Source organism: Barbus barbus (genome assembly GCF_936440315.1).
Source record: "Barbus barbus genome assembly, chromosome: 26".
Taxonomy (NCBI): domain Eukaryota; kingdom Metazoa; phylum Chordata; class Actinopteri; order Cypriniformes; family Cyprinidae; genus Barbus; species Barbus barbus.
This window is the reverse complement of record NC_136754.1, coordinates 14,851,989-14,867,885: the sequence shown is the minus strand read 5'-3', so window position 1 is coordinate 14,867,885 and position 15,897 is coordinate 14,851,989. Positions and strand designations below refer to the sequence as shown.

The 15,897-nt window shown below is 37.0% G+C and overlaps 1 protein-coding gene across 1 annotated transcript in view; it reads right to left on the bottom strand.

The window, feature by feature from the left end:
- LOC306846277 (cadherin-6-like) overlaps positions 1-13,178 on the bottom strand; it is a 30,165-nt gene extending 16,987 nt beyond the window's left edge. The window contains exons 1-2 of the mRNA XM_079379534.1: positions 13,078-13,178; positions 557-894 (exon numbers count right to left, since the gene is read on the bottom strand). Of these exons, the coding sequence (XP_079235660.1) occupies positions 557-769 (213 nt within the window). The 5' untranslated portion in view covers positions 770-894; positions 13,078-13,178. The remainder of the gene's footprint in view (positions 1-556; positions 895-13,077) is intronic.
- Positions 13,179-15,897: the final 2,719 nt, after the last annotated feature.

Below are 15,897 nucleotides of genomic sequence, written 5' to 3'. Positions count from 1 at the left end.
TGAAAATTACAATAGACTTGGTCAAATTTTTAATAATGATGTAATTTTTAAATGTACATAGTTGACATGTTTTTTTCAGTAATGTGATGCTTTTTGAGCCCCCCTCGTTCTGTTTACGCAGTCAGTGAATATGTTTTACAATATATTTTAATGAATTAACATGTTAAACTGATGACTTTATATTTTTAGTATTGTAAATTCTGAGTTGTGTCGCCTACCAACTGAGGGCCACAGTTTGAGATCTTCTGCTATAAGCAACGGTATCAAGCTGTTATATTTTATTCTAATCTTTGATCCTCAGCAGCTCTGAGCTTCAGATGAAGTGTGAGGTACCAGGGAGGTCAGATTTCACCCTGCTCCTCATCTCAAATCCAGCAGGCTCTAGACTGGAGATCCCTATATATGGCATAGCCATAGTTTTGATCAATCTCTGTTTATTAACCTTAGAAGACAGGAGTGATGAAACCAAATCTATCTCTGCAATCGACTCCATCAACATTATTCCAGCATTGCTCACACCACCTTTATACCCTGGAAAAGAAACACGATCTCATACCTTGCCAATGTACTGGTGCTCCGTTCCTGTGTACTCCTCTTGAAGAAAAAACTGTCTCCACATCCATCCTCTCTTTGAACGTCTGAGCAAATCTTTGTCTTGCCGTCCTTCAATTTCTTTGGTTTTCCTTCGAACTGGCCCTCTTGAAAGGGATACTGCATTCACACTCTGGTGTGCACATGCCCACAGAAGAAGTACAATCCAAGTCCTCATCTTTTCCGCTCTTAGGGTGTCTTACAGGGGGATAATGATCCTATCTGCCAAAGTTACAGAGCTCTGCAGTGCAGGTGGCAGCCACCCTCATAGTCCTTCCGGCTGCCAGCGAGCACACACAGTACCTGTAATAAGAAAGAGAAAAGAATTGAAAAACAATCAGTTATTGGGCAAAGTTTCACAGTGTTATCCCAAGGCTGCTGGCAATGCTTCCCTTTCTAATTAAAGGCAACTTGAGCTCCTGTATCATACGACAGCCATCCCCTTATTAAAGATATCTTTGAAACATTCTCCATAAGCCACCAATTCCACTGCAAGTTTTGTGGCCGAGGCTCTGATATCTATATAATTGGCGTCCCACATTCATGAAGTATAAAACCAGAGGCCATTCAAAGTGCTGCAGCCATCACTATAAAAGGCAGAAAGGCTTTTTTTCCCACCTAGCCATTAACCTCCGACTCTTAAAATACTGCAAAGTGGGCCAATGGGCGAGCCCTTGCAAATCTGTAATCAATGAATCAATACGCGTGCTCTCTAAATGCCCTGCTTTAAAGATCTAAACACTCGCAGTGCTATTGAATTCAGCCGGGCCTCAAAAAACCCCAACAACCAAAGTGTGTTGGGTTTTATCAGCATGCGCGGTCACAATAGCCTGCTGGCTCTGAACTGACCTGCTGGAATGACAGTCTGGGAGACAAAAGCATCCTGCCACAACATAATAATCAGCACGTTTCCTGTTTCCACATCAATCAGCGGCTTTGTCTGCGACTGAACGCCTGCCCTCGCTCCCTCTCGCACTTTATCAAGCAGATTGCAAATGTGATTGCGCAAAGTGGCGAAGGGGAGACGCGGGGCTCTCAATGAATCGCGTTTAAGTACCTCTGGTTTTTTGATTTACAATATTGCTTACGACATTCGCGCACCTCTCTCCGTCTGTGTAAAAATGCATCAGGTCAACATCGCCCTTCATCCGGGAAGAGCGGCAGTTGAGGGCCAGCGATTCAGATGGAAATGCACAATTGCAATGCCGAATTGACTTTCGTAGTTCCGTGCGTGACTTAAATGGTGCTGCTATTCCCCTAATAGCGCTTTCCATTAGCTCCATTTTGTTCTGCTTTATGAATTGGCCTAATTGAATTAGGTAACAATAGATAGGGCAGGATATTGATTTGCTGTCAAAGTCAATTAGCTAGAAATTATCATGGGAGCTCTACGCATGTATAAATATAAGTGTGCGCATGACTCTATCTGTGTATTTCAGTCCAAACAGGAAAGTGAAATGGGAAAAGCAGGCCCTGTTATGTCCAACAATTGTAGTTTATGGATGCTGCACTTTAATGAATTTCAGTCACCCAAAACTCCTGGGCAAAGAGAGCGGGCTCCTGGAGCACATTAGTCAAACTCAGGCAGCCATTTTGCTCAGCTCTGTGACCTGGCAAATCCCTTGACACAGTCCTGCCGGGGGAACTCAGCTGGATCTAAAGCGGTTTTGTTACATGGTGTGTCAGAGTGAACAGACACAGTTTCCAGCACAAAATGTCTGCTCGTTCATTTACAAGTCCATCCTGCTGAGAGGGAGATGGATAGTGAAGGATGAAAATTCCCCTGCTGTCCTTAAATATAAGCACAAAGCTAGGAGAACTCAATGGGACACTATGGTTTCACACAGCACTTCATTTTACGGGCTCACTGTTGTGTCATTTTGATACATGCTAATCCACAACTACGGACTCTTTATGTCAGTCTTATACTGTGAAAGTCGTGATTGATTACCTTAAAAGGATAATTCAGATGAAAATGAAAAAAGCTTTCATCATTTACAGTATATACACTTATATACACAAATAACTAAAAATGTAAACTGAATAACTGAACTTCTGTTGTAGCTTCAAACCCACCATTACCACAATGTAAAGGTGCCACTAGAGGGTGATAGTCCAAATGCCTATTAACCGCATTCTGCATAACTGTCTTTCTTATGTATAATACAAAAGAAGGGGTGTGTGGGGGTTGTGAATATTTGACCCCAACAATCCTTAAAATATTTTCATTTGTGATTTACAGAACAAACAGTCTATAATATATAGTTAATTAATATTTGCTTCCCTTGATGAGTGTGTGGCAATAATGGAAAAATATAATTTGACACTGGAATTTCCTTGATTTTATTCAAATTTGATAATACCCCCAACATTTATTTGAAAATACAACTTTACCTAGTTTGTTTCCATTTTACAGCATGCTTTGCGTGGCACAGCATGGTGAAAGTAGTGCTAAAAATAGGACTTATTTTTATGTGTATTTTAAAATGAAAAAGGGGAAAACATGAGTAAGTTATGTTCTGGGATTTAGAAAATTTGATGTTACTAACCACTGGTTATTTTATTATTATTATTATAACATGAACATGATCAAACTCAAAATAACATTTTAATTTCATTTTTCATGTTCATTACAATATAAACAGATTTTGGCAAACTTCAAAATTAACTAAAGCTGCAGTGTGTAATTTCACTGTCACTAGGCATCACTAAAACGTAACTGCAAAAATTATGAAAGTTTTCCCAAACATTCTCCCTGTCATCGATTGGTCAAAAGTTTACCATTGGCTGAGCCACTGTTGCTGTGTTAGGCTGGTGTGGAAGCACAAACAACCAACGTTTTGAAAGCACCACACACCACAGAGTTTCTGAGAACCCAACCCACAAACTGTAGAATAAATTACACACATCACCATTAAACTGACTGTGTTACACTAGCATGTTTACATTTTTCATGTTTCAATTAATGCAACGATAAAGTAATTAACTCACCGGGCGCCTGCCATTAACAGGGCCAAGTTGTCTGCTATCCAAAACACAGACAAAACAAATGAACCACAATAGCACCTCACTTACGTCTGCCTGAACGTTATCTGCTGTTATTTTCAGATCAGGCAATTTACTATGCAGTCTGACCTTGAGACATCTGATGTCCTATTTTTTTTTTTGGTTTTGTTTTAATTTTTCTTTCAAAGACACAGTCCCCCCAGAAGCCCTTCAGGAACACGAGTGAGGCGGGGGCTGACAGGTGAGGGAGGAAGAGGAAGACCGGCGACACCTGTGGAGGACGTGGGGAGTCGGTCAGGCGGCAGGAAGTGGGAGAGAGAGAAAGCGAGTGAGGCGGGGCCTCGAGCACGGCCCTCGCTGAAAGCTCTGTCACACTGCAGACAGCCACAGCAGCTCCTGATAAGTCCCACAGGGGCAATTAGGAGTGAGAGAAGGAGAATCTCAGCCACGGGTAGCGAGGAGGGAGGCGACAGGTAACAAGTCTTGCTGCAGGAACACAGATCAGCAGAGCAGAGAGAAACGGAGCTGGCTAATGCCACACACTGTCTCCGGGCTCTCTATTAAAATGAATAAGGCACCGGACCACCTCCCATTCACTAGAAAGACTAGATGCCATGGCTCTTAAATAGGTCATTCTTGTTTGCATAGCCAAGGTACATGATATAGCGTCTCATGATAGCGATCGCATAAATGTTTGATTTTTCTGAGCTGCGTGAATCTCTTATTTATTTATTTATTTTTATTTTTTGCCTCCACTAAGAAATTCTCATGTAGCTTCTGGCTACATCACATCTTAGTGAAAACACTAAGAGAAAACTCTCCAGCTAGTACTCATCTTGCTCGAGCAAATGGTAGGAGACATGTGCCATGTTTGATTGCGGTTCTCTTCCTACCGCTGAGCAACAGTGCATGAGAGGCAAAGTCGAGATCAGGTGAACACAAATTCAGTCAGGGTGGCACACTTAAACAGATTCGAGCTCCTCTTCGGTCCGTTCAGTGCACTTGCCTGCCAAGCAGCGTATCCGTGTCATTCCCCAGGGCATAGTGGGTAATCAATATATATTGATTTGTCTGTTTGGGGGGAAAAGGGCTGTCTAGACAGCTGGGTTTTCGAATGCTAAGGTATCACTTATCCTGCAACACTCTAGCTCGGCTGTAAGCGATGATTGATTTATTAATTTTAGACATACATTTTTTCCCATATCTGACCTACCCTACATTTTGCCAAGGCTATTTATACACATCACTTGATGTTTAAAAGCAATAACACATTTACCTGATGGCAAAAAGGCTAGGATGTGGAATAAATCGTTGATGAGAAGGTAAATACTTCACTGTTTTTACAGCTGACACAACCAAAAGGACAGGAGTATCACATAACAGCACACAATCGATTGATATAGTGAAAAAAAAAAATATCCAAATAATACATAAAATTTCATTATCTGCTGTTGGGTGCTATTCTATAGAGACGTGTCAATTAGACCCAATGTTATAGAACTCCTATATGATTAAATTGAAAAGTATGAATATTGGTCAAAACCGATCATCTCTACACATAAAAGGAGTCACTTGTTAAGACACAGCACACCCGACATGTGACTAGATTGCTGGAAGTACTTAACCAATAGGGTTACCAAACCACAGACTTAATCCTCAAGCCTCGACCCTACAAGACAAAAGCATCGCTCGACCCTCCACCATAATCCCTCCGGCAACATGTGCGCCTTAATCTGAACAGTAGGAGATAATGGATTCAAATGTTCGAGGTCTTTTTTTTGCTCAATGGGACGGCCATGTGCACACCAACACAATTAGTGTCAGGGAGCGCTGCCCGTACCAGATGGGTCCTCTTAATTACGTAACGAGAGAGGCCATAATGTGATCTGGAAGCAATGTTGTGCCACTGACTTCGAATCTGCTTTTCCTGGTCAGCCATAATGACGGTGAGAACGTGTGTTTTTGCTGCACAAATTGCCTGGAGCAGACCATACTGTGTGGTGAATTGAAGCAATTTAGCCAAACCTGCTAAAATCAAATGTTCCTCAAATCTCCATTTAGCCGTGTACCATTCATTTGCTCTCAAGAACGTCGCGTGATAGACTGCAGCTTGCCCTTCCTTTGTCGATTCGTGCAGACTGTTCAAATAGATAGCACAAAACACCTGTTAACCTTTGTGTCAGTGTGGACCTAGCGTTTACTGTGGAGCTGGAAAGGTTTCCCTGTAATCCCGTAAAAGCGTTGTGGGGTGCTTGTTTAGGGTTCCCCTCATGAGGAACAGGAGAAGCCGTGGGAACCACAGTTTTACAGCCTGTGTAAAGAGCACCGCGGGAGCCTGCGAGACAGCAGCCTCCCTTCAGCATTGTGATTCAGCCCTGGAATGCAGCTCCCATTGCAATGCAAATGTCTCCACGTCTGGTTGTTTTGTGTGCGCGCGTTTACGTGCGTGCTTGTTTACTTGTCACTTCCACAACTGACAAATACGCAAATCACAAACACTGTGCTAAATAGAGTTTGCAGAGGCTGTCAAAGTCAAACAGACTGTTTCTCATATCATAGTTGATATTTATTGCGTGTTCTACCCTGAAGGCCCTTTTACAACTTGACAATGCCATTAACTCATCCTCAGACTCACAACATCTTGTAAGTGTGGCACCTTTACCTCGGTAAACACAAGAGACTTGAGTTCCAGACAGACTGTGACGTTGTTTGTTTAACCCCCAGACTACGTTTCAATTTACAGCAGGGACTTACATGAAGGTATCTAAATGGAACCGTTCCTGGTGTGGGTCGTAATTCATTGTGTTGTTTTATGCCCCTAACCCTTGCTTTGTAGAAGAAGCCTTAAAGACAGGATTTTACAATCAAGGTAACAATGCTTCTATTTCAAAAGGTCACGCGAAGTCATCTTGATTACAATCACAACAAACTCTGACATTTTATTCTGCTTCATTGTTGATATTATAGTTCAGGGCCCACACGACAAGGAAAGAAAAAGTATATATCAACAGAAATAATCAATAATGACATTTATTGACATTAACAAGTGCAGCAATACAATTGAAAATCCAAACGCTCTGTGACCACAAATAAATAAACCCTGTGAGCGGCAACTGGAAAATTCTTCACATTAAAAACCACCGTATATGCCAAAGGCATACAGAGAGCAAAGGTTAAAGGCTGTTGATTAAAACTGACTTCTTTTCTTCTATATTTTCTTTCTTTGGACTTGGCTCAAAAACAACTCTATCGACCCTGGATTTTTCAATGTTGATAAGATAAGCCAATAATAAATAAATATATATTATGGTATGGACAAAAACAACAAAACTGCTACAATAGTTTGTCTAAATAAATAAAAAATAAACTGTTTTAATGCTACAAGTAAATTTATTAATATAGTGTAACAATGAAGATTTGCTAAAGATCACACTTAGCAGTTTTAGCAAAATATTAGCATTTTTAAAGATTAACTTCAAGTGAGTGTTAAATGATGGTATGAAAATGATGGAATGAATGATGATCTTAAAATAAATAAGTTTGAGAATTCAGAATGCACAATTAATTATATAAAAAATGTCTGATATTAAAATTCTATATAGTTTGTCTAAATTACTTGTCTAAATTATTCAAAACCTTGAGTATGAATATGAAAAGTGGATATGCAAAGTAATATTTCTAAAGATTAACTTAAAATGAGAATTAGATGATGGCAAATTTAATTTACATGTAAAAAAAACAAAACAAAAATGAATGAGCATGCACAACCAAATATCCAATAAAAACCCAATAGGCCAATAATTAAAAAACAAAACAATACAAGGAAAATAAGTTGATAATTGATTAAGTACCAAAATATTGTGTATACCTACAGTACTTCTATTACAAAAGAAGTTTGTTTATCCTTTCCATAACAGACTGCATCCCATTTACCATTAAATACATCAGCCATACAGTAATCTATATGTGGTTTGTATTTCTTGCACTTTGCTCTGGAGCTTGTGCCCTTTCGGCGACAACATTCTGACTGTGTCGTCTTCCAGGTAATAACTATTTGCTTTTGGGCCATGCTGCTTGTATGATAGTTTGTTTTTCCAAGGGTAAATATATCAGTATCGCAGTTTCGGTGCGAGATGTCACCGGCGGAAAATATCCAGGCTAGATTGTCTGACCAATCTAGGTTTGAGACAACCGTGATTCCTCAACAGAATGGACATTTTCGGCGCTGGTGTAATTCATATCACACACGTCCAGGGCAGGTTCGAAAATTGGAGAGCTGTAACACATTCTGCCTCGTTTTGGACTGACTCGTACGTAATAGGAGAAAGCAATCAATAGAAAGAACCATGACAACCGAGAGGAACATTAATAATATTAGGCCTATTATTGTGCCTGAAAGTGGACTGCATGATTGGATGCTGCCTGCGCAGATAGACAATTTTTGACAACCCAGCTCTGGTGAGTAATTAGGTGCCTCCATATATTGTGGACACAGTTTCAACTTCCAAAGGGAGGATGCTCCTCAGTTATGCAAATCTAGACTGTATTACAAGAGGCTATGCTGAAGGAGATACATGAGCGCTAGAGTTCAATGGGCTCTATTTCAAACACCAGCCACACACAAATTTCCATGCAACTGGGGCTTGTTCTCTCCTAGTGTAACATGGTGGACATCTGGAGACAGTTAGAGATGTCTTAAATATGACTATAAAAAATTGATCGAGAGGACTCGTGTATCCCTGCGTACATGGGTGGAGAACTCGGCTTCGACATGTACCAGCCAGAGCAGATCACATCAGCAGAGACAGCCGAGTTGAGCAAGTCACTGCAAACATGAATCAAAAGTCACTTCAAACACAAATCAAAAACTTTGAGGAGAATTTCCGATTAAAGGCTCTCCATTCTCGTGAAAACAGATTTGAGCTGCATTTCTGTGCTAATTACAAGTCTAAATATGAAAGCAATTTTAACAGTAAATGACTGTAAAAATGCTATAGTAAAAAAAAAAAAAAAAAAAAAACTGTTAGCCAAACTGATTGACAATAAGTTTCCTTACTCTATAGGAAGTATCGTAAAAAAAAAATTGTCAAAGATGTAAAGGGACATTTTGTGTGATTTTTCAGTTTTTAGAAGTGGAAAAGAACAAGCATTCTTATAATTTACAATTAAAAATGTAAAAACTGACATTCAAAATGTTTGTGACACTTCAGTTTTGATGTTTTTTTTTGTTGAAATAACTGTTTCTTAATTTGTTTCGAGTCAGTAAATTAAGGTTTTATGTTACATCTTATGTTGGTAAATGAATGATTATAACATTTGTGCTGCTATCACATATTCTACATTTTGGACTTTAAAATTAAAGCTTTGGTTTTGTTTCCTGTTGTTACTTGGTAGTTGTGCTCAGTTTCATTTATCTTTTGTTTTTTGTTTATTTTATTAATGAACTTCAAACTTTTATACTGTGCACCTTCTATATTAGCATTTAAGCCCCTATACCTCCATTTATGGAAAAGGCACTTGTGATGAACTTTGAACTTCATCATGTGGTTTCTCTTTCCCAACTGAAGCATGGTTGTCATTATATTCTAAAGTTAAATACAAGTTTTAGTATTTTGGTATAGTAACTCAATTTAAATTAATGAAATATAAAGGTTTTTTTTTTGCTTTAAATTGAAGTCCAATCTGTATAACATAAAATGTTGCCATTTTACAGATTTCACAGTGAATGTTTTATGAAAGCAAATGTCTTAAAATCTGACCAGCGATGACTAAAGTCCATATGCAAGTCTGATTCAAACCGCACATCATCCTTTTGACTAACCATACCCACTCAGAAGACTCGAAGTTGAACTGAAGTTTACCTGATTCACCAGGGTCACAGTGATTTAGACGGAGGGGAGTCACAGGTCAGAGCAGTCATGTGCTGACTAAATAAATCATCTTACGTAAACGCAGCCATGGCAGGACTGCCAGCATGGTGTCTCTGTCATCAGCATTCTTATTTCACACTGCACTTGGCACAAAAAGATCCTTATTTATTCTAAAGCACCAGCCTGAATGGTAGAAATATTCATTGTGCATAGCGAATTCCGTTTCAAGTTTGTTTTTCATCATCAATGCTATTTTTTCCCCCCAAATTCCCTCCAACTCAAACTCTCTGTGATCTGCCCTGTCATCTTACACACTGAACGATGTGAGGAGTATGCTATGGAGGACGTCCAGAGCTTTCATATACCAAGGATATTTCCTATAGGGATGTGTGGATGAAAGAAAATAACAACACCCTGCTGTAAGAAGTAAACTAATTATCATAGACCGAAACCGTGGAGAATGTATTTTCCTTTGTGGGCCCATTTAAAGATTCACTGGAGACACTTTCATTCGTACGCCTCCCTCCATCCCCATCCTTACGAATTAGTAAACAACATGAACGAACACGAACAATCCAGGAAACTGAAAACAGATAGCAGACGATGAATTGGTATAGAAAATCAATCGCCTCGTATTGGACTAAAGCGGGTATAGATAAACACTGTTCTATGGATTTTGTAAGTGTTCTACACATCAGAACAGCAAATTACCCATATCTTGGAAAAATAGGCTTAAACTCCAGTCGCGCTTTTCTTGATCATGTTATTTTGCAGTTCAGTTGTCTGAAAGTGCTTAATTTTGGGCGATATTTATGAGGGGTTGGTTCCATTATTGAGGTAAAAGCAAGATGGAGCTCCATAAATCACTCTTGGGTGAAATTAATCACGTGTATGTGCTAATCAATGTTTTCCTGCTTCATCTCCTGCGAGCAAACACAGCTTTTGCTGGGCCATTGTCATGTCAGGTGACAGATAGTTCTGATATAATTATCATACAGAGCCTACTGAAACATTTGCATACAGGTATCCTCACAATCTGAGTGATCTCAACCTATTAAAACTGTCAAAGTCTGAAACTTTTGATAAAAAGAGAAAGTCTATTGTTTGCTAAAACATCATATTTTAAAATCAGTTTGCTTGAATGTAACATGACAACTATGACAACTGCCATTAAAATGCTTTTTTGTTTTATGTTTTGAAATAAATAAAAAACCTCTCAGGCAGCCTCTCAGATTTAATTAAAATGCCCATGATAAAATAACAATAAACATGCACGATATTCTCCATTCAATTGTGATGTGGCTTGTTGTCAAAGAATTTCAGCGAGTCAAAGGTCATGTGGCCTCACTATCTTGTAGACTTTGGCAAACTATTCTGAACCCAAACAGAATTGCATGTATTTTCTAACCCTTTGATTATTAGGTGATATATTTCTCAATATGCTAACATTTAAATGATAAGTTTGTGATTTTAAAAACATGCTGTATGTGGTAGGCAGCTACATTTTCTTCCATCGAAAATCTGTTTTGCATCAAATCTTCCTTTAGAAATTATGGATCAGGCTTCTTTAAGTCTTTAGTGAACACCCAACTGTTAAGAATCCAACATACATCCATAGAGAACCACATAAAGTGTTATTCCTTTAAAAGGAGAACTGAAAATTTCATACCTTTGCATCCAGTATTCTATTAACTAAAATCAATTTGAATAAACCCATCTATCAGTTTCCTTATCATTTCTCAAAAAAATATTCCTGACATCAGCATTATCAAAAAGGATCATATCTAAGAGTTACGTGTATGGCCTAAAATCCAATCAAATTCCAAGCAGAACACTACAAAACAATCCATATAACGAAGACTACAGTTGCTCAACCAATATTTACAAGACTGAAGGTCATTGCACACTGAGTCGGAAATTTCTCTAATTTTTCGGAAACTTTCCTATCAAAATGCATGCTACGAATACGAACACGCAGAAAATCGAATCAGATCCGATTTTTAAAAAAAATTTTTATGATGGACGAAAGTTTCGGAGGCAGTGTGTAAACATAATTGACACAATCTGAGGTTGTATTTATTTTTTAACGTGCAAAAATTTCGGACGAAAATTTCGGACTCAGTGCAATGACATTTAGATATATTACAGTGTGTCAAATTCAGCAATTTAAATCCAGCAATTTATAGGATTAAAAACTGCAATCGCCACAAAGACTGGAATGAACAAACATTAATATTGTTTTGTATTCATATGACAAAATAATAACATTGATAAATTAAAATACCATCTCACACATTTTAGAAACACTTGCAACTATTGTGGTTCTTCCTCAGAATAAAATCCGAAGGAGAAGTCCTGAATTTATGAATAATTTACATAATGTAGAGCAACTTTAATCAATCCACCCAGAAATCTACAGGTGCCTGACATAAAAGGACTCAAACAGAGCTACAGTCTGAACATGTTCCCACACCTTTTGATCATTGCATTTCCATGACTTCTCCATTACTTTTTCAGTCATCCTTGATTACTGGATAAGGATTTTCTTAAAATAATTTCATAGAGTCTGCACTCACAAAGAGTGATGTCTAGCCATTATTTTTAAAATATTTAATATATATTGTTACAATTTTTTAACATAAGGAAAAAAAAAGAAGATTTTATCTTGCACTGCTTTTCTGGATCTGCTCAGTTCATATCCACATCTGTGTATAGGCAAATCTTACACATAATAAAGTTAGCATCTCCGTTTTAACAGGCCTGACACTAAAATACACGTGAATGTGGTAACAAGGTTCAACAAAGCAGCACAGACAGTCTGTAATATAAATAAGCACTGACAAAAAATAGATGTTGCATGCTGAAAAAATCTATTATTGTTCAGTGTTCTCTCTGAAAAAAAGGCATTGAAATGTAAATAACTAAGGACATCACTTTCTGTCACGCCACACAACAGATGGACAGTGCTTAAAATGTCATTGTCAACCCACTAAAACTGAAAATTAAGTTTAATTGCTACCTTAAATCATTAAGTAAAATCATCACATCACAATGCGCTTAGTGCACTTTTTACTTATTTTGGAATTCAATTACTGATAAAAACCATAAAAACACTATTAAAAAGTTATAATTGTGGCAAGTTATATGGATAGATGGAAACAAAAAAAATAAAACATTTTTACAGCAGGTTTCGCCGCTTAAACGGCAACTACAATACTTCAACTTCCCTCAAGAAACAGTATTAACATTTTAAACTCGAATATTACTTTAAGCTTTAAAAACAAGAATAAACACTATCCTGTATTACAACGAGCCTTTTAAAACTCACGCGCTCTGAAAAACAGGAAGCTGCCTACATGAACCATAAACATTAAACACGTAGAAATAACATCATACAAATGTTTTGCTACGGTAAAAACCACTTATATGTTGCTTAATAGTTTAAAAAAGTATCCGGTCCAATTTTGACAGGCATCATCCTCGCGCATCCACCAAAGTCAGTCTACGGCATAAGCACACAGTCTGGGGTCAAATAGCGCACGCATATTCAGTGCATTTCTGTTTAATTAAACGCCAAAATGAGATAAGTCTAGTTAATTTCCACACTCACCTCAATGCTGAGGAACTGCTTTCGATGTGTATCCGCTGAGCGCTGTGAAGACACTGTACTGTATGGACTCCCTGTGTCTCTCTCTCCCCTCCCCTGTGCACAGCATCACAGCTCTCTCTCTCTTTCTCTCTTTCGTGCGGTGTAACGACAGAGCCGCTGATTGGCTGTCACTCGCAGTGCGGCGACTGAGAGGGATCATGAACATTAAGGGATGCGAAAGTAGTTTGAAAATTAAGCCTGCGTTATATGATATCGTCGCGTCTGTTCAGAGATTTGGGTCACTACTATTAACTCTCTACTTTGATTCAGTTTATCATTAATCTATTTTTGGCTGTGGAGGAAAAAGGCAGAGGCTGCTTTCAAAAAAATCCAAACAACCAAACTTGTGTTTACGTTGCTTTTAAAGGAATATTTATTTCTATTCAATTCTGTCATTTACAGTATTCTCCATATTCATGCTATTTTAAACCTGTGTGACTTTTCCGAAGAGCTCAAAAAGAGATGTTTATAGGCAGAATATTATGGACTAACAGCCTTAGGCATCATTCACTTTCATCTTTTTTTTTTTTCTTTCTTCCATACAGTGAAAGTGAATGGTGACTGAAGCTGTCATTTTTACATCTCCTTTTGTGTTCCACTGAAGAAAGGTTTGAAACAACATGAGGATGAGTAGGCCCACATGACAGGGTTTTCTTTTTTGGGTGAACTATCCCTTTATTGAAAGGCTTCAGGATTCTGAACATGTTATGCGAGATGGAGAACAAGCTTTTTAGTAAATTTTTTATCAAAGCAAACTCAAGACTCGGTGTCATAAATCTATTGACCTATTGAATCTATTTCACTGAAGTTTTACCGTCCATATATTTTTCTGCTGAGAATCAAAACCCCCTCAAGACCCCCGTCTGACTTCTTTAGCACTAGCACTTTTCTGACTAGTGATAAAAGAATTACTGATGTATGATCTCTGGTTATGGAAGCAGCTGTACAGTTAGACTCCACAATAAAGTGAAATGCATCAGGCCGCCTACATCAGAAGCTACATCAGCTCAGCACCGTGACAACTGTTCTCCAGCCTCCTTTATTTTGTTGTATCGCTACTGAATATTATAAATTATATAATTCATGGGGGAAACTTAACACTTGAGCACTCCATTACGGACAGCAAGCCAAATCAGTTTACTTTAATAGTACCACTATCAAGGATTAGATCAGGGGTCTCAAACTCAAAACACCTAACTGGATACTGTTGTCCATCAGGAGCCAAACATTTCACAACCATAAATTTGATCCATACAAAGTTATTGGCACATTTCAATAGATAGTTAGCTTACAAAGTGGCATGTGTGTATGTGTACAGTCTTGTTTGTTGTTGTCAGCTAGACAAGGAGTCTTATTCATAACTTTTTTATTCTATTAACAGCATAACTGTTTCTATATATATATATATATATATATATATATATATATATGTACACACACACACACACACACATATATATAGGAAATAATAAATAATAACAGGAAATAATTATATAAAAATCTGAATATATAGATGTAAATCTGAATATATAAATGAAAATTGTGAATATATAGTTATAAGCCTGAATATATAAATGTAAATTGTGAATATATTGTTAAATATACTTAAAATTCTGAATATATAATTGTAAATCTGAATATATACTCATAAGTGTGAATATATAGTTATAAGTCTCAATATATAGATCTAAATCTAAATATATAGTTATAAATCTGAATATATAAATGTAAAATGTGAATATATGAAGTAAATTTGAATATATAGTTATAATACTGAATATATAATTGTAAATCTGAATATATACTCATAAGTCTGAATATATAGTTATACGTCTGAGTATACAGAAGTAAATCTGAATGTATAGTTATAAATCTGAATATATAAATATAAATTGTGAAGATATAGAAGTAAATCTGAATATATAGTTATAAATCTGAATATATAAATGTAAATTGTGAATATATAGAAGTAAATCTGAATATATAGTTATACATCTGAATATATAGTTGTAAGTCTGAATATATAAATGTAAATTGTGAAAATATAGAAGTTAATCTGAATATATATATATAAGTCTGAATATATAAATGCAAATCTGAATATATAGTTATAAGTCTGAATATATAAATGTAACTCTGAATATACAGTTATATGTCTGAATATATAAATGTAAATTGTGCAACTTGTGAATGTGAAATTATTGCAATATACTGTAAAAGTATATTTTAAAAGTTTAATGTTAGGTGGGTATACCAACATACAACTATATCTCCATATAATATTTCAATAATTCTGCCTTAATGACTGTGACAATATCCAAATGTGCATAAAAGAGTCATTATACATGAATTATGAAACGCGTATACACTGGTGCCAGTGCTTTAAATAAAACAAAGATTACTGAAGCATGTTTATGTCTTACTTCAAAATGTTGTTTTGTTTCAATGTTTACTGTATCTTTGTAATATTTGTGAAATTTTCCATTTCTGAGTGAACATTTTTTTTCCAAGAATAAATGTGACACCAACTTTTTTTTCAGTGTACCCCACATCAGAGGTATAAGTTACTGTTTAGCAAACCTTAAGAAAACTATAGATAACATTAAATGCCAGACCTAAATGCAGAGTGAAAACTGATTTACAGGCTGTATTGAGTGATAAATCAATAATACTCAGAGGAACAAACAAACAAATGAATAAATACTGTCAGATTCTGCCCAATAGTTTGAGGCTCTTGGATTAGATAGAACTTGTGAATTGAGTTTGCTTTGATAACTTAAA